The sequence below is a fragment of the Mustela lutreola genome, chromosome 10 (genome assembly GCF_030435805.1).
Source record: "Mustela lutreola isolate mMusLut2 chromosome 10, mMusLut2.pri, whole genome shotgun sequence".
Classification (NCBI taxonomy): Eukaryota; Metazoa; Chordata; class Mammalia; order Carnivora; family Mustelidae; genus Mustela; species Mustela lutreola.
The window spans coordinates 97,580,081-97,599,029 of NC_081299.1; the positions used below are offsets into that span (position 1 = coordinate 97,580,081).

General features: G+C 49.2%; 1 protein-coding gene across 4 annotated transcripts in view; it reads right to left on the reverse strand.

Moving 5' to 3' along the window:
• Positions 1 to 12,518: 12,518 nt before the first annotated feature.
• The window catches only part of SYT6 (synaptotagmin 6), a 60,878-nt gene continuing 54,447 nt past the window's right edge, over positions 12,519 to 18,949 (reverse strand). For 3 of the 4 annotated variants that reach the window (XR_009345365.1, XR_009345364.1, XM_059137543.1), the window contains one exon: positions 12,519 to 18,758. Coding sequence is in view for 2 of the 4 variants with exons in the window: in XM_059137543.1 (XP_058993526.1) it covers positions 18,687 to 18,758 (72 nt within the window). In the remaining 2 variants the exon portion in view is untranslated. The remainder of the gene's footprint in view (positions 18,759 to 18,949) is intronic. The other variant, XM_059137542.1, reaches the window with a different exon arrangement.

Genomic DNA, 18,949 nt, shown 5'->3' on the forward strand with positions numbered 1-18,949 from the left:
TCTCTTCCTTTTCTCTTGTTTTCTCTTTCCTTCTCCTGCTTTTCCGAGTAAATTCCATCCCACGGCTGTCATCTTGGTTTTCCTTCATGGTCGATGTTGGGGGGATGGCAAAGGTGAAATTTACCATTTCATTCATAGATTGTAAGAGAGTAGGCAGGTACATTGGGACAGGATCCCACAGAATGAGAAGAGGGATGGACTGCCCCTGAATATTGTGATGCTGAGGCCGGTGGGCACCCGCACAGCCGTCTCACGACACTCCCTGACTCTGAATGGGGAGCAGAATGTGACTTCACATGCTGGTGGGCAGGTGCATGGTTTATAGCTGTAAACGACTATGAAGCTGATTTAGAATTGTAGATGGGATCCCGTTAGATAAGAGTTATCTTTGCAAGTGTCTGAATAGGGAGAAAGTTACATGTGCTGGGCAAGGCAAGCAGAATAAAATTGATAGGCTTTTATTATTTGTCCCTTCCAGTGATGCCACCAGGGACAGCTCTAGATGCCACATGATCCCCTCCATGTCTAGAACCATAGCTATTGGACCTGCCATAGACCTCTAACCCAAGGGGCCATCCTGTGTCTTTTGCCAACTGGATCAAATGGATAGACTCATCCCAGAAGACTCTTTCTCCCAACACTTGAACAAGGAGACATGGAATCTCTCACCATTGGGAGAAGGCTCTAGACTTGGGTCTTATATACTTGGAGGGTGATAAGTAGGCAGGTGGCAGGGTGCAAGAGAACAGAGCAGACCTGGAAGCGGGAGAGACAGAGTCACTGCTTCTGTTCTTAATGGGTTTTCCCCAATCTTAAGTGTAGACCGTCTCAGTTCTGGCAAGGAGTTCTGTCCTTGGAGTTCATTGGATTTCTGCTTTCTTAAAATAAATCCCAGACTGTAGCAGACATCTAGAGTTCAGGAGAGAGATCTGGACGGGAAGTGGTTTTGGGGCCCGTCTACATTGCCCCGGAATGAAGACCATGGGAGATGATGAAATCACCCAAGGAAGGGATGAGGGAAACAGACAATGTTGCTATTCTGACATTATAAATACTTTACCCTTCAGGCTTGAAAAGACACATAGTGCTTGTGTGTATTACTCTACTTACCCTTCTAAACAACCCTGTGAGATCGCTATCATTATGATCCAATTTTTACAGACAAGGAAAGGTGGTAAAAGGGCTCAGTCCCATTGCTCAGGTCACATAGCCGATAGCAACAGCAGTGATGGGCCTGTCTTCCGGCTGGTCCATGTTTTAGCTGCCATTCTCCCCTTGAGGTGGGCACCACTGGCACTGCCTGATATTTAGAGTAGTTGGCGAGAGAATCAGTGAAATGAGGGATACTTATCTTCAGAGCCCTCTTGTTTCCCTTTGTGGGTCTCACCCTCCCTGGCCCCCATGACCTGCTCTATCTACAGCCCCTCTCGGGGAGACGGCTGATGCCGCATCATCAGAGCAGGGAGGGGTGGGTCTGTGTTCCTGAGGACCCCTCCCGAGGTCAATTCCCAGGGCCTCAGGGCTGTGTTGAATGCTCTCAAATTCTACTGGTTGGGGTGGCTAGTGGGGAGATATGGTAGGTAGTATTTTGTGGAAAAAAAGGGTTACGGGATCAGAATCAGATCGTTGGGGAAATCCTGAGTTAAAGCAACACAAAGACTCCTTTATGCTGTTTTCAGAGCATTCAGTGTGTTAACATGCATCTCCCCGAGGGACCTATCTATCATCGGAAGACTTTCCCAAACTTACCTGACTGCAGACTGACTTCCAAATATGGTGGTGTTCAAAAAAAGGGGAGAAAGAGCGAATGGAGGCAGGAGGCCAGAGGCTTACAAAAACATCTCACACCTACCTCCAGGTTAGTGTCACCTGCTCCCTGTCTGCTGGGGGCTGGCCACAATGGGACGTCTCCCCTGATGTGTGTGGGCTTTTGTGTGTCCCTGCATCCATGCAGGTAGGCGTAAATCCTGGCTCTCAGCTCAGAGGCAGGAACCAGATTGATTTTTATCACGTAGCTCTTAAGGTCTCTCATCTGCTAATACGCGTTCAGGTCTCTCTGGGGACTCCTTGCTCAATAAAGAAGCACAGCCCACCTATCTCGGGCTCCAGTTGGTTGGGGTGCAGCAGAGGCCAGTGGGGAGCTTATTCTCATCTTTCCTTCCAAGGCTAGGAAGGAGAACTGGCAAGTTAAGAAGGTACTCACCCCTACTGCAGACCTTGACCCTGGGCGGCCTCTTTCTTGGGCGTCCCCTACCTACTGGGGATGTGTTGGGAGAAGCCTTTGCAGAGAACTTCTAATTGACACCCTCTGTTTATTTTTGCACCCCTAATTACCCTTTCAACTTGCCATGGTTTATTTTTAGAGGTTTCCCATCCACCTCATTAACAGCTAGTAAGAGTTCCTGTCTCATATTTTTACCATTCCTACCCTTAATTAAACACAGGGGCCTTTGTTATCTCTGAGTAGTGGCCTTGTTAGAATTTAAATAGGATCACTTGCAGCTATTCTTTTTTTTTTTTTTTTTTTTTTTTTAAAGATTTATTTATTTATTTATTTGACAGAGAGAGAGATCACAAGTAGGCAGAGAGGCAGGAAGAGAGGCAGGCAGAGAGAGAGGAGGAAGCAGGCTCCCCGCCGAGCAGAGAGCCCGATGTGGGACTCGATCCCAGGACCCTGAGATCATGACCTGAGCTGAAGGCAGCGGCTTAACCCACTGAGCCACCCAGGTGCCCCACTTGCAGCTATTCTTAACGGCTTTTTTAAGCATTCCATCCCTTTCCTCCACCCCTTTTGTGCGCCACTGGGCTATCTAGAGCCCCATCTCCCTGGGGCTCTCTGTTCCTTTGGCTTAATTCCTTTCATAATGAAGGGCTGGACTGAGCTGAGTGTGTATCAGAAGGTTTGGGATCCTGGCTGCTCTGTTTGGTGGGTTGGCTTTGTTTTGGTGTTTTCCCATTTTTGGTTTTGCTTTTTGTTTGGTTTTGGTTTTGATACCCTTGGCCTCCTTCCTCTCCCCCACCCACGGTGAGGGAAGAGGTTGGTTGGGCTTTTTTCAAGCTTTGCCATCCAATGTGTGAACAGAACAGTGATACTTAATTAAATGCACACCAGGACTCAGATCCCTGACCTTACACCTGCTGATCCTCCCACTTCATCAGGAAAGCGCTGCCTAATTACCTTTTCCTGCTGGCCCAGTTTGTTTTCAAACCTTTGTAGTGGGACTGGCCAAATATTGAAGGCATTATCGTCCGAGGCACCTGCTCCCAGGTGCCACCTTGCAGGGAGAGGGAGGCTGGCGGGTGCAGAGGCAGCGCTCTGTCTGGGGATACGCTGGCATGGGACCAGGTGGCTGGGACAGGAAGGAAGCTGTTTCCCCAGCAGTGTTTGGGGTGCTGGGGAGGAACCCACACTTTGCTCAAGGAAGCGCAGTGGTCTGTCCTTTGTGGCCTGGGCTCAATCTGCCTGTGGAGCTAACAGACTCTCTGGCAAGAAGAGATAAACATGTTGTTGCCCCGATGGCTCAGGGATAGCCAGTGGGGTACAGGCTGGGGGCACCCAAGCCCTGCAGAGGCAGGACACAGCAGCTGGGGACAGAATCCCCTTGGCCTGAATCCTGGCTCTTCCCTTTGGCCTAGGGCAAGGGACAGGACTTCTCTTACTTGTTTCCTTGTGTGTTATAAAACAATACTTATGTTACCTCCCTCATGGCACTGATGTCAGAACCAGTCAGCTAATGCAGGAGAAGAACCTAGTGTGGAGCTTGGCCATTGACCAGACATTGACCAGATGATAGCGGCTACTATTAATGTTAGTGTTTTTGGAAAACAGTGGCCACTATAATCCTCAGGGACCACTCCAGACCACTCTGGGCAGTGGAAGTACTTCCAGAACCTTCCAAATACGGATTCTCTTTAGCCTATTGCTCCTGGAAATGACCCTGTGTTCCATGGATGGTGTAAGATAATTCTGGGTCATTGTGATGGTAGTGATTTTAGCTTATAGGAGAAAGCATCTACCCATTCATTCATGTTCCCAATTTACCCAACAAACGTTTACCAAGCACCTTCTATATGCCAGGCACTAGGCAAAGTACAGTAGGGACATCAGCTCTCAAGTGGCCTCTACTCTTTTGGGGAAGACCCTAACTGTGATGTATATAAGAATGAAATGTCTTCTAGAAAGAAGAAGCAAACATGGGACTTACAGGGACAGAGAAGAAGGAACTGCCCTGGGTCGTGCAGAACTCCGGGAAGATGGAGGGAGGACCCTTGAGCAGGAATGTGAAGGACAAGAAAGGTTTCGAAGGGCAAAGGAAAGGGGGAAGAACGCTCGGGACGAGGGAACAGTGTGAGCAAAGTTGTGGAAAAGTGGAAGTGCATGGGTGGTTGGGAAGTGCTGCCTGTGTGGAGAGGGGAGGTGAATGTGTAGGGTCACCTGGCACTGGCCTTGAACGCCACAGTGAGGAATCTGAAGGAACTGGGCAGGGGCATCAAAGAGAAGTGACATTGGACCTTTGTCCCAGAGACTTTGCTAACCAGCATTGTGTAAACATAGACTGGGTCTCAGGCTCTCATGACCTGAAGACCCTTTCATTACTGGACTCCCACAGGTCTCACAGTTTGAATTCACTTGTGTGACAAATCATCTCCACAAGGCTGTATTGAAGTAAATGTACCATTTCTAGTAGTTCTTTTAAATACTGGGGATCCCTGGATAATCTGAAAGGGTCACTTTGGGAACCAAAGGGGGTAGAGAAGTCAAGCAGTAGACACGTGCTGGCTCCTTCGTCATCAGGGCCACAGGTGAAAGGACAGAGCCCCTTCTGAAAGAGCAGTTTCTGGAAGGCGGGACAAGTATGAGATGGACTGTGTGGGTGGAATGGACAGGACTTGGTGAGTGACTGCGCCAAGGAGAGGGAGGAGCAGAAAATGATTCGGAGGCCCTGGGCCTGGGGGGTGAGAATGTTAACGGTGCCATCACCAAGACTGGGAGCCAGAGAGAGGAGCGTCAGTGGAGAGCAGAAGGTTCACCCGTGGTCATCCGCCTGGAGATCTCCAGCAGGAAGCTGAGCGCTTTCGAGGCATCTCCGGACCTTTTCTCATGGCAGGAAAACGGAGACTCAACTGCCTTCCCAACCTCAGACTCCGGGCACAGGACTCGTGGGTGGCACTAGGACCCTCTCAGGCTCCCACCTTCTCTCTTACCTTCTGTTCCCTGATTGCAGGTCAGTCCATGATCGCAGAAGCTGCCCTAAAATTCTCTAGTGTCTGTCCCTTGGGGCTTGGGCAATGCTTGCTGACTCTAAGAAGGGAAAGATTGGGTTAGGGGGAGGGGAAGAGGTGCGAGGCCAGGGTCGCACTCTGCCATTGCCTCCTGGCCCCTTTTGTGCCCAGGCTGTGGTCAGCTAGCTTAGAGCAGATGCTCTTGGTCAGGGTCAGCCTGGCTGCCTCTGCTTTTGGTCTGCGGCGACACAGGACAAGGGTGCGGGATTGAAAGCAGCTGGCCTGCCTTGCTTTTGTCGGGGCTGAATTGTAATCATGGGGCTGATTACGTGGAGGGGGGCTGTTAGAGCTTCCACACCGGGTGCCTTTGCTGCTAACCCCCACTCCTGTTCACACTGACGGCATGCTGCCCATGGTGCTGGGGCGGCCAGAAGGATGCCCAGGTTGGGAGTCATCCCACCCCAAGACTGTCCAGGAAGAGCCCTCTGTGACTACCTTTGGTGTGGAATTCAGAACACAATTGCCTGTGAGCTGGGTCTGGATCAAGGTCTTCACGATTAAGAACAACTGTCCCACTTCAGGTAGAGCCAAACCTCTAATTCTGGAAACAGCTGTTCCTCAGAGCCTGGGCCAGGGTTCCTGGCACCAGAATCACCTGCCTGCTTGTTGATACATGCATTCCTAGGCCCCAACCCAGGTCTAGGGCCACAGGATGTCTGTGGTAGCTATTTACACTTTTAACAAGCTTTCCAGGTGGTTCAAAGGCACAGTGAGGGCTGAGAGCCACTGCTGGAAACCATTATCATAACCATTACCCTTGGGCTTCTTGAAACTATTTTCTCAACCACACACTTGCTATTCTGAGTCTGGGTACTTCACTCTGGTTTTGGCCGGTGCGTCCTCCCTGGCGGGAGATGCTTCCCCTCTGACAGGCTCTCGTGATGGGGCACCTGGGTGTGTAGGGCGGTGGGAAGGAGCCAAATAAGAGGAAATCCTTGATCCTTGCCACAGGTGGAGGACAAGAACACACGCATGCGCGGGAAAAAAAAAAAAAACGAGAAAAGGCAATGCACACCCGCACACGTGGTAAGGGAGTCAGTGCCAGGAACTGCTTGGGAACGTGGTGGGGGACACTCCCCCATGTGCCAAGCTGGGGAGGCTTTTCCAAGAGGAGGGGCTGGAATTAGGTCTTGAAGAGTAAATATTATGTTTATATTTTCCAGTGGAGGGGAGGGCATCCTGATGGCAGAGTCTGCATAAGGACAGCATGAGGAGAGGTGGGGTTGCCTATGGAAATGGTGGCAGGGACCTGTGAGGGGCCCTGAAGGCCAGATGAAGTCATTACCATTTCATATAAGGCAATGCCCTTGATAATACTTAAAATTTTATGCAAACTATCATCATTCCTTTCCCCCCACCGTGGAATATGTACTAAAGGTGTCGGAATTGGGGTACCTGGGTGGCTAAGTCGCTGAAGTGTCCGACTCTCTATCTGGACTCAGGTCATGATCTCAGGGTCTTGGGATCGAGCCCCACGTCGGGCTCTGGGCTCAGTGGGCAGTCTGCTTGTCTCTTTCTCTTCCTCTCTCTCTTCCTCTCTCTCTCTCTCTCTCCCTCTGTCCCTCTCCTTGCTCTCTCTCTCTCTCTCAAATCAGAAAATCTTGGGAAAAAAAGAGGAGCACCTGGGTGGCTCAGTTGGGTTAAAGCCTTTGCCTTCAGATCAGGTCATGATCCCAGGGTCCTGGGATCGAGCCCCACATTGGGGCTTCCTCTTCTCTCTAACTGCCTCTCTGCCTACTTGTGATCTCTGTCAAATAAATAAATAAAATTAAAAAAAGAGAGAGAGAAAGAAAGAAAGGAAGAAGAAAGAAACATGTGTCAGGGTAATGAAATTACCAGGAAAGTGGAGACTGGCTTTTTAGGGGCTGAGAAGTAGTTGTCCAGGGGCTGAATCTGATTAATATGCTAGTGTATTTTTTAAAAATTTCAACTTAAATGTCTTTAGATAGAGCTTGCCCCCTCCAGTGCCACAACCTTGACTTACAGCTTCACATATTTACGCTATCTGCTCAGCCGCTGCTGTTTCTGAGTTTCCAACCCCCAGATCGTCATAGAGGAGGGTGAGAAGTGGACATCCCAAGCAGCAGAGGTCACAGGGGTAACCCAGGAGGGCAGTGATGGGGAAGGGGGCAGCGAGCCAACACAGAGAAAGAAAGAAATGTGGTGTCGTGGCTCAGGCAGGGAGAGAAGAGAGTTCCAGGATTAAACCCATGGGGGAGGGCTATTGAAGTTCACAGACGGCAAGGGGGCCCGCTGGGCTGCCACGGGACGTCCAAGGGCCTTGCTTAGGGCAGGTGGCAGGTGACCCCTGGGAGAGTCATGGCACCTGGGGATGGACCAGCAGCAGCACCGAGGTTGGAAGTGATTTGGAAGCAGGGGCAGAAATGGTGTAGAAAGTTGGCGGGGAGGCCGAGGACTGGGCCTGGGGGCCTTCTCACTTCTAAGGGTATATGCCTAAAAGTTGGGGGGGGGGCAGCAAAACTGGCTCCATGGTGGAGGCCAGAGTCAGGAGAGAAGCTCCGGGAGGGAGGGCAAGTACCCCGGAGGCACTCTGCAAGATGGACCGGGACGCTTGCCGCATGGAGCCGGGCTTTGTGAACTGGTGCGAAGGCAGCGGGGGAGGGTGTCCCTGTGGTCTGGCTCTGCTCTAAGTGAGAGCACACATAGGTGGTGGGACTCCTGTGTGTTTGGCTTCGCCTGGGGGACTGGCATGGACTGCCTGCACAACATGGCTTTGAACCAGACAGTGGAAGGATGGCTTCCTCTGACATATCACCGTGTGCTCTGTGTGCTCCCTGGACAACCCAGCTTGGCCAAGACTGAGCTGTTGTCTTTTATCCTGAGCGGGCTTGCCCCGCCCTGCTCCCCCACAGCCTAGAACACCATGGCCCTTCTCTGCTCCTCAGGCCGGAAGCTGAACTCCGCTAGATGAGCAGGGCTTGCAGAACTCTGAAGTCTGCCTAGCTCACTTAAACCACCACCAGCTCATTTTCCATTTGGCTTTTAATGGCTCCTTCACCTTGCTTCTCGGCACCCATAAAGTAGGTGAGATTGGCCGCTCAGCTGTGGATGAAAGCGGGGAAGCTCACGTTGGGGGTTCGGGACAGAGTTTGGGATGAAAACTGCTCAATGCCGCTTGGCTTCGTGTTTTTCCCCAAAGTGAAAATCCAGCTGGTTTGTTCCCCAGTTTGTCTCTGAAGCAGGATCTGGTATTTATAGAGGACTGCACCAAGGGCCAATCAGCTCAGAATGGAAATTCCTGAGCCTGGAGTTCTCTGGAGCCACTGGCTCTTGGCTTTCTCTCTCCCTGGAGTTCAGCTAAGGTTTTCTCCTGAAAACTTATAAGCTCTGAGAAGTTTGACGAGGCATAAATGCAGGATCTCCGTGAAAACATGGATGTCTTTCTCTTAGCATGGATGCGTTGTGTGTTTTTTATGGTTAGTGGCAACAAGATGGGCAAAAGGCAAGGAGACAGGACCATGGGGGCCTCAAGGAGCAGCTGCAGGCTCGGGCTCTCCGCGGGTGACAGGCATTGTCCCCCATTCCTTCCGCCGCCAGGACCTCCTGCTTCTGAAATTCTACACCCGTGCTAACCCACTGGGCAGAAACCAGAATTGGTTGTTAGCACAAACCTTCCAGCTGCAAGGCAAAAGGATGGTGAGATAGCTGACATTTCTAAAGACAGCTGGAATGAGTGAGATATCAACGGACACATTCGTTAAATGTCACTACTTTTGTTTTCTCTGCAGCGTTCAGGGCTTAAGTTATTCCAAATTAATTACCCAACCCCTTGATTTATTCTGTACATTCCCCCTCCCTGCTCCCTCGCACCCTCCCTAGATTTCAAAGCAGTGCAGTCTTATTCCCTGTTTTCTCCTGCTATTCGCTGCCAAAGGTGAACATGGTTTCTTTCTATGGAGGGAGGCCGTGGTCCACACAGCACTGGCTTCTGAGCTGTGCTCTTGGGCTGCAGACCAGAGCTGAGCTCACCCACTCCGCCTCTGTCTTATAGACAGTGGGGGGCGGGGGGGATGCTGCGGGGCAGGAAGAGGCTCAGAGAGTTTACATGACTTGCCCAGGGTAGACTGAGGAAGTTGAAGAGCCAGGGCCAAACCCAGATTTTCTGGCTATTGAGTTTACCAAACGTGATGGTGTTGAAGAGTTGAATCCGTCTCACGTGGCAAATGTGGCAAGATATAGATTTACAGGTCAGGTAGCCACGATGGAACAGAATGGAAAATACCATTCTGCCCCAGCTTCCTGGCTGGGGAGAGAGCAAGCCAGGAGCATCAGGGCTGTCTGACGGTTCAAGATCAGGAGGCACAGGGAGAGCCTCTCTGCGTAAGAAGTCAGGCATATTTGGACCATCTGGAAAAGAAAGCCAGTAGTCATTGACGGAGGACAGTGTGTGGCGCTTGTCTGGATCTTCAATTTCACCATCTGCTTTCACCGTAGTGTGTCTTTGTCAATAATTCATCTGGGGAGATGAAGGACCACAGCCCTTTCAACTGTGATTAGCAAGTCCTCTGTCATCTCCAGGCCTCGTGTTTCCAAAAACATTTGAGAATGCCTAGCCACGGGTTTTCATTCCTCATTGTCCCAGCTCCGACACAGACCGAAGCCACACAAAGTGAAGCCAGAGAGAAAAGAAGCAATGCTACATATTTTGGGATGCCCGAGGCGCCTGCCCACATGGGCACTCTGTGTCTCTGTGGATAATCCCTGATGTGTCACCAAACTTACCCAGTCTGTACCGAAAAAGAGAGTCACCTCAGGGGAAAGAGTCACACATCTCCTCACTCTGTCCCCAGGACCAATTTACTGTCAGGGAGCTATCCTCCGCTGAGGCTCCTGCAGGAGGAGACTCAACCCTCCGGCACTGAATGTAAAGAGATTCAAGAAGGCAGGATAGCTGAGCTAGCCCGTGGGCATTCCTGAGTTTGCAGAGCTCCTCCAAACCCTCTGAGTTCTTCTGTCTGCCCCCTCCCATGGCAGCTTATTTCCCATTATATCGAGTCTGATGGCATAGGCTTTGTTCGGAGCTGTGTATTGTAGAGTGATGAGCCTTCCTGCCATTTCTTAGCTTTCTGGTAGAGCTACTAAGTTACAGTAAGACTTTGCTCTTCCTGGCATTGGCCAACACAGGACACGTTTATGGGGTGACTGACTCGGGTTGGGGGTGATGAGTGGACTCCATGATTCTTTTTTTTTTTTTAAAGATTTTATTTATTTATTTGACAGAAAGAGATCACAAGTAGGCAGAGAGGCAGGCAGAGAGAGAGGAGGAAGCAGACTCCCTGCTGAGCAGAGAGCCGGATGTGGGGCTCGATCCCAGGACCCCGGGATCACGACCCGAGCTGAAGACAGAGGCCTCAACCCATCGAGCCACCCAGGCGCCCCAGACTCCACAATTCTTTAGCTATTCCTGAAGGAGTAACTGATGGCCGGGGGATGGCAAATGAATGTGCGTAAGTCCTGGTTCACAAACAGGCCATTGCAGGGCTGTCTCCTGGAAGGAATGAGGCTGGGATCTCGGAGGGTACACTTAGGGTTGCACTAGGAAGGGTATACACATAGGTGGGTGGCTTAGGCAATCCTTCTCCAGGCTTACCACATTGTAGTAATTGCCTCTTTGTGTGTCTGTCTCCTCCTCTGAATCATGAGCTCCTCGAAAGATGTGTTTTCTTAGAAGGCAGCTCAGCATTGTGTTGATCAATGATTAAGCATCATGCTTAAGCAGGTGGACAATGGGATTTAGGTATCTGGATTTAGTTGTATGACCGTGGGCAGGTTTCTTGACCTCTTAGAGTTAAAGAGAAAATTAAGTGAGGGAATGGATATAAAGCACTTAAAACAGTGCCCAGCATAGAAGTGTGTAGTGTTGGCTAGTTATTATTAATTGCTGTGCCCTCAGCCTAGCGCCTTATCTGATATATACTAGGTGCTCAACAGGTTTGTTGAGTGAATCCCTCCGCTCATTCAGAAAAAGAGATGAACCTGCATTCATGGGAGTTAGTCCCCTGAAGTTTCTTGAGTGTTCTGGGGCCAAGTAGGGCAGGAGAGAGACTGGGAAGTAGGGTTGTGTTTGGTTGGCACGTTGGGAGTTGGTCCAAGACATTTGCAGTTGTGGGAGATGAACTCCATAGGATATTGGCAAGAATTGGGTAAAAAGTCTAGTTAGCTGGTTAAACCTCCATCACTGTGCTCGGTCCCGCACCAAGTATCACAGCATATGTTTATCAGCAAAAGCCCCAGAAATGAGGATGTGTTTGCAGACAGAATGTCAGCAAATGGCACCGTATAGGTGATTCCTATAGGATATTTTATAGTGTCCTCAAAAATTGAAACCCTATGAATATATCTGAAGCTATCAATGGATTCAATACAATCCCTCTCAAAGTCCCCCCCCCCTTTTTTTTTTGTCGAAATAGCATCCTAAAATTCATAGGGAATCTAAGGGACCCTGAGAGGCCAAAACAAATCTGAAAAAGAACAAAGTTGGAGGATTCATACTTCCTGATTTCAAAATTACTACAAAGCTACAAGTAATCAAATTAATGTGATACTAGTATAAAGGCACACATATAAACCGATGAAACAGAATAGAAAGGCCAGAAATAAACTCTCACATATAGGTATGGTCAAATGATTCTCAACAAGGGTGCCAAGATCATTCAGTGGGGATAAAGACAGTCTTTGCAACAAATGATGTAGATAAAACTGGATATCCATGTGCAAAAGAATGAAGTTGGACCCTTACCTCACAACCTATACAAAAAATGGAGTGGATCAAAGACCCAAGTGTAAGAGCTAAACCTATAAAACTCCTAGAAGCAAACATAGGGGCAAAGCATCATGGCACTGGATTTGGCAATGATTTTTTTTTTGATACGACCCCAAAGGCATAAGTAATAACAAACAAAAAAAAAGTAGGTAGATCAAACTACCTCAAACTTTAAAATTTTTGTTCATCAGAGGACATGATCAACAGCAACCCACAGAATGGGAGGCAATACTGTATTTGTAAATCCTAAATCCGATATGGGATTTATATATCAAATATATAGAGAAATCCAAAAACTCAACAACAACAAAACAAACTAAAAAATGAGCTTTAGTGTAAAAATCACTATCTTGTACTCCTGAAACTAATATAATACTGTATGTTCACTACATTGGAAGTAAAATTTAAAATTTAATAAAGTTTTTTAAAAAATGAACAAAGGACTCGAATAGACATTTTTCCAAAAGAGATATACAGATGGCCAGTAAAGATACTTGACATCAAAACTTTCAGTTGTATAACAAGTAAGTCATGGGGATGTATAGTTAATAAACCTGTATTGCATACTGAAAAAAAAAAAGATACTTGACATCACTGATCATTAGGAGAATGCAAATCAAATCACAGTTAGATACCATTTCACACCCTTTCTGATGCCTGCCATCAAAAATATATAAAATAACAAGTGTTGGTGAGGGTGGAGAGAAATTGGAACTTTTGGGCACTGCCTGAGGGAATGTAACATGGCGCCACCGTTATGAAAAACAGTATGGCAGTTCCCCCAAATATTAAAAATAGAATGACCATCCACTTCTGGGTGTACACCCCAGAGAAGCAGAGACAAGAAGAGATCTTTGTATACCCACATTCACAGAGGAATTATTCACGATAGCCAAAAGGTGGAAGCGACCCAAAGGTCCACCAACAGATCAATGGAAAACAAAATGTAGTATATTCATACAATGGAATATTATTTGGCCTTAAAAAGGAAGGAAATTATGACACATATACAACATGGGTCTACCTTGAGGATATTCTGCTAAGTGAAATAATCCTGACACGAAAGGACAGATACGATATGATTCCACTTACATGAGGTATCTGGAATAGTGAAATTCATGAACACAGAAAATAGAATGGGGTTGCCAGGGGCTAGGGATCTGCTGTTCAATGGGTGCAGAGATGAGAAAAGTTCTGTGGAGGGCCAGTGGTGACGGTTCCCCAACAATGTGAATATATTGAAAGCCGCTGCATTATACTGTTAAAAATGGTTAAAATGGTAAACTGAAGACAAGTATATTCTACCCCCCCCACGCCAAAGGCAAGAGCAGAGGCAAGGGGAAGGAAGACGAGGGTCCCTGCCAACGAGGGGGGAGCAGACTTGCGACTCAAGCGATGTCCAAGCACTTTGGATGAACTTGTGAAGAATCATTTTATGAGGCCCTTGACTGATCTGTTTTATTCATCCCCATCCTCATTGATCAACTTTGCTTGGGCACACCTCCATGATCATTCACATCACTTTCTTTTTCCTTGACCTCTAAATCTTGATGGTTCCCCAAGAAGCCCTCTTTGAGATTCTCCTTGTCTGCTTGTACCCATGTGGCTGTGTCAGACTCTTGGCTTCACATCTCGTTCTGGTGCATAAGCTTTCTAGAAATTAACATCTCACGCCCGACCTCTCTGCCAAACTGCTTCTCAAACTACGGCCGTCTGCTGCTTATCCCTTCTGCATCTCAAATTCAGTTGACCCAAACCCGACTCATTGCTGAGCCCAGAGCTGATCTGTCGAGTCTCCAGGTTCTATGGAAGGCTCCATCATTTTTCTGGTGCCTCAAGTGTGAGAACATTCGACTCCCTTCCTTATCCCTGCCTTCCAGATCTGCTAAGCCGTCAGCCCTGCTGCGTGGTCCACCTGTGTCCACTGTGTCCTGTACAGGTGCCCTCGTTTCCCTGTGTGGGACCTCTGTCTAGCTCACCCCTCCGCCCCTCCTGGGTGAACGGCTCTAACTGCCTGCCAGCCTCTTGGCCTCCAATCTTGCTGGTGGGCTTGCCGTGGCCATGCTGGGAGTGCCGCTGTGAGCCAGCCAGAGGAAAGCCATGGGGGGTTTGAGGGGAGGCCAGTCCTGTTCCCCTTCCTAGGCCATCAGACATCTAGATGGGGCTCACTGCAAAGAGGAGCGGGCCACGGGACAAATCACGAAGTCCTGAGTGGGCTGTGGCTGCAAAACTTCCCGGGGAGGGGAGGCTGGGTGAGTGGATGACGTGTGACAGCTAGACAGAGTCTCAAAGTCAGGCAAAGCTTGCAGTTCCGGGGGGATTAGCCCACCCAGGAGCAGAAGCCAAGCCAGCAGTGGAGGGAGGAGGGGCAGCGGGCCCATTTCGTGGAGGCACCTAGCAGGAACGAGGCAGGGGCCAGGTCTGCAGCCTGGTGGCATGGTGTATAGGCCCCTCAGCCCGGGATGTGTCCCCTCCTCACACCCTCCTGTATTCCAAATCTGAAGCGGGTCATTCTGCCCTGCTGTGATCTGCTTTCTCAGAATTCTGGAGCCTTCTATTTCATCTCCCATCCTGTGCTCACCACTTTCTATCTCCGACTATAATCACTTACGCTGCCAGTTCACTAGCCAAAAGCTTTTTGCCGGCAGCATGCGAGTCTGAGGCTGGCCCAGTCCTGGGGGCTCCATCTAGTCCTTGAGTTCACTCAACAACTAATGGACTGTAACTTCTCTTTGTTTCTCTGACTCAGCCAGGGGCAGCTGTCACCCTCCATGGGGCTGCTAACTTCACTGTGGTCATCCCAAGCACTGGACAGTGATTTCCAGTTCTTCTTCCCCTTGGGCGCTTGAACCCCTGTGTTCTGGGAGGCCCCATGAGTAGTCGTGGGTCATGGACGGGGAGGGAAAGGGACATGTGTCTCCTCTGGGCCACAGTGTTGAGGCCAACAGAGAAGCTTCGGAGTGCTCATTTCCCTCGGGTGTGGCAACTAGCCATGTTGGAGATGTCGGCTCCTTTGTCATTCTGAGTTCCCCTGAAAACATCAGATGAGCAGGGATCCCTTTGCCGACCTGCGACCTGCGACGGGCATGAGCACGAATGAGAAGCCATTGTTGTTCCCAGCCACGGAAGTCTGAAGGTTGTTCTGGCTGCCTGACCCAGCCCAGCCAGCCAGACCCATCTGCCCCTTTCCGGGATCCGCTCCAAATAGGAGCGGCCCCGCCTGCTGATGGGCGACCCCTCAGCCTGCGGAAGCCCTGGGAGGCTGTGGGTTTGGGAAGCAGAGTGCTTCCCTCACCACCTGGGCTCTCTCCACGGCAGCTCACTGCCGAGTGCCAGTAATTTAGATGCAGATGTGCAAGAGCGGACGGTACCTTCCACGTTCCTCCCTATGGGCTGCTTCCTAAATTAATTAAAAGCTGGGGGTGAGCACAGAGGATATTCTATTAAGTCAGAATGTTCTTTTTAAATGTTCAAGTCTGCAGCAGGATTTTTCTCCTCACTCGGCCAAGTGGTGTTTTATGAGAGTTAGCGGGATTCCTCCCCCGGTGGGCGGAAGTGTTGCACTTTCCGGCGATGAGCGTGCAACCCGCTTCCCTAGAGAAGCCTGGGCATCTGGAGGGGCTGCTTGCTGAGCTGAACAGCTAGGAAACAGCACAGCCCCGCGCTCCAAATGCTCTGCGAGCCATAAGCCTGGCAGAACACAGGTGGATTTTAGCTTCGTGGGGTATGCGGGTATTTTCTGGGCAGCACAAAAAACAAACAAGCCTTCCACGGTAGCTCCGATGGAAGGGAACTGGTTATCTACGGGAAACAACACTTAAAGACAAAAGCTGTGCAGTGTCCTGTGTGTATGCGGACGGCTGAGCCTCAGGAACATACGATGACAAGAGAAACGGGCAAGACACAGATTTAATTGAAGAAAAACTTCAGGCTGTGACGGGGCGGGAGACATGAAGCGGTAATTAACAACATAATTATTTAAATGATGTTGCAATTAATTAATATCCTGAGTATGCAAAGGAAGGGAGGGCATCTTTCAGCCCAGAAAAACTGCTGAATAAAGAAGAGAACTTGGCATTTTTTTAAAAACATCAATATGCAAAAGGCCTTGGTTATCATGACTTCAGCAAAGCTCAAAACACCAACCCAAGAAAAAGGCTTCTTGTGGCAGAGAAGCTAACAAATGAATCGACTTTGTATTCCATTTTATTCTGAAACTTGTAATTCATTTTACTCTCATCCGCGAGGAAGAAGTATTGGGCTCGATAATGACGTTGACAGACATTCAGATTCATTCATGCTTTGGGTTGAGGACTAGTCCCCCCAGAAGACACTGGGGGTGGGGCTCCTGGAGCCAAGAGCCTCCCTGGGGTGGGCTTCCCAGCCTATAGAAATTTACCAAGACCGCTGCAGTGTGAGCAGCAGCAGCTGGGTAGGTAGTGTGGGGCTGACTATCATCTGTTCAGGAAATGATTTCCCAAAACCACTGGGAGGTTCACTTGTGTGAGTTAGCTGCTTGGACATAGAAGGGATGTCTGAGAGCAGTAACTATTCCACGGATCACCCTTCCTCCTCCAAGAGTTAAGTGGTCATCCTCGTGTGTCCAGGGCTATGAAGAAGGCAGCTGGACATGCGTTTTGAGATCACTTCCGGAAAGACCCTCTCACCCTCATTTCTGGGCTGCTCATGGCCCAGGAAACTCAACTGTCCCCTTCCTAGTTGCAGGGACCCCACAGCCTCTGCTCAGTGATCGAGACGGCCATCTTGATGAAGTCAGTCTCGAGTCAAGAGACAGAATGAAGATTACGGCCTGCTCTGAGTCTTGTCGTGATTTTGGGTTTTTGTCTCACTCTCAAAAGAACACCCAGCTCAGTACAGCCTGACAAGGATGGCCTCTCGATCACAAGATATTTGGGGAGAAAACTATCTCTATACCAATGACACATGAACTCCTAGCCCAAGGCTTAGTACAGAGTGGGATTTGGTGTATCTGCCTTTGCTTCTCTAAGCTGAAAACTTCTCTGGCCACAATATCTTGGTCATCCTCTCGCCCAGTCTGAACTTTGGGTAGAAGATACTGCCCACAGTTCTATCAGCAGAGAAACCTGATAACTTGGCTTAAGGGGAGGCTTACTTTATTGAGTTTCTGCTCCTAAAGCACGTGACATAAAGACTAAGACACAAGGTGCGTGAATAGCTTTTCCCTTCTTGACCTTCCCCTGATGTAAGAAGGGTTTCTTCAGCAGACTTGCCTCTTGCCAAGTCACACACACAACTCTGGAAGCTGGCATTGTGTAGTCACAGATAAAGTAGAAACTCACCTCCACAAATTTACCAGGGCTCTACAGACTGTGAGGAAATCAAGCGAGTTATATGTGGTTGGTGGGGAGACCACTACGAACTCAACAGAAACGTACCATTACAATACAGAATAGTTGAAACTTTTTGTTTTTTTTTCCTAAACTGAATTTGGCCTAAGATAGAGATCTAAAGGGCATGGGGGGAAAGCGTTCACTACCACTAAAACAAACACTGAAATACTTAGTAATCTATAGAACTAAAGTTTAAGATGAATACTGTCCCAGAGTCAAGGGGGCTGAAATAGGCTTAAGCTGGCTTTGTTTCAATCGAGAAGATTCTCTTCACAGAAAGATGGATTCCAGCTGTGACTTGGATTAAAACACCCATTCCCCAAAGAACATTTTATGCAGGTGTTTCTTTGATCTGTGTAGGCATTTTTACACAGTTGCTCGATACTTCATGGAATTCATAAAGCTACGCACGACACAGAAGTCATTCTGAAACACGTGTGCCTTCTCTTCTTTACAACGGAGGTTACTTTTGAGAACAAAGACCCTGCGTTCAAACAAATATGGTCATTAACTGTGGTGTGCCAGAAAACATTCGGCATGTTTCGATTCAGCAGAATCTCATTCCTAAAGAGAGGGGCTGAGTTCTCAGGAGAAGTCAAGACACTTTCAAATGATGAGGAAAGTCAACAAGGAAGTGGAGGCAGATGGGGACACAAGGAGCCCTGCACGACCAGCGGAGCTGCGTGGACACCTCGGAGCGCTCGTGATTTCACCGTAGGACCAGGAGTCTGCATCGCGGTCTGTGTCACAGGAACAGAGAGCTTCCAAGGGTCACAACTAGAGCTGTGTCAAGGCTCTTGGCCTGATTTGCTCCTTTCTGCAGGCTACTGCAGACACAGCCATGGCTCCATCCCACGTCCTTCTCCTCCAGGGTTGTGGCACTTGGTGGAGACACAACACTGAAGGAAATCACACCACCTCCCCAGAAGAGAAGACTATTTTACATGGTATTTTATATGAACCAGCTTCTGGACTCTCTACTCTTCTTTTTCTCCTACTCTTTCCCCCTTCTCTTCTTGGCAGCAGATCCATAAAAAGTGAAAAACCACAGAAAACATCACCTTGAGAGACAAGAAAGACTAAGACAGGTCTGGCCACACGACAAGGGTCGTGGCCTTGACCCACGCAGGAGCAGTTAAGACTCGTGCTACGGCTGCTGCTGCCCCTGCGCGACACTGTGTTTGGACAGTTGAACGAGTGCAAAAAGAGCGTCGCTGAGTCCCGTTGGTGTCGCCCGGTCGCACAGCTCATGGTGTGGGAGGTGGTTTCGGAGACGGGCACGAGCTCTCGCTGTCAAAGCTGGCAGCCCGGCCCTGCCACTGTGGAGAGGGGAGAAGGCTGGTTACTGATGGCCAAGGGGACTGGCATTTCAACTTTTGAAACTTCTGTGGCCCATGCACTGAATTCACCCTTCCCAGCTTTTCATAAGCTCACTTGAATTTTGCTGTCAGCCATGCAAACACAGAAGGAAAAGAGCTGTAGAGCTTCCAGTTTGGAATACCTGATTTTT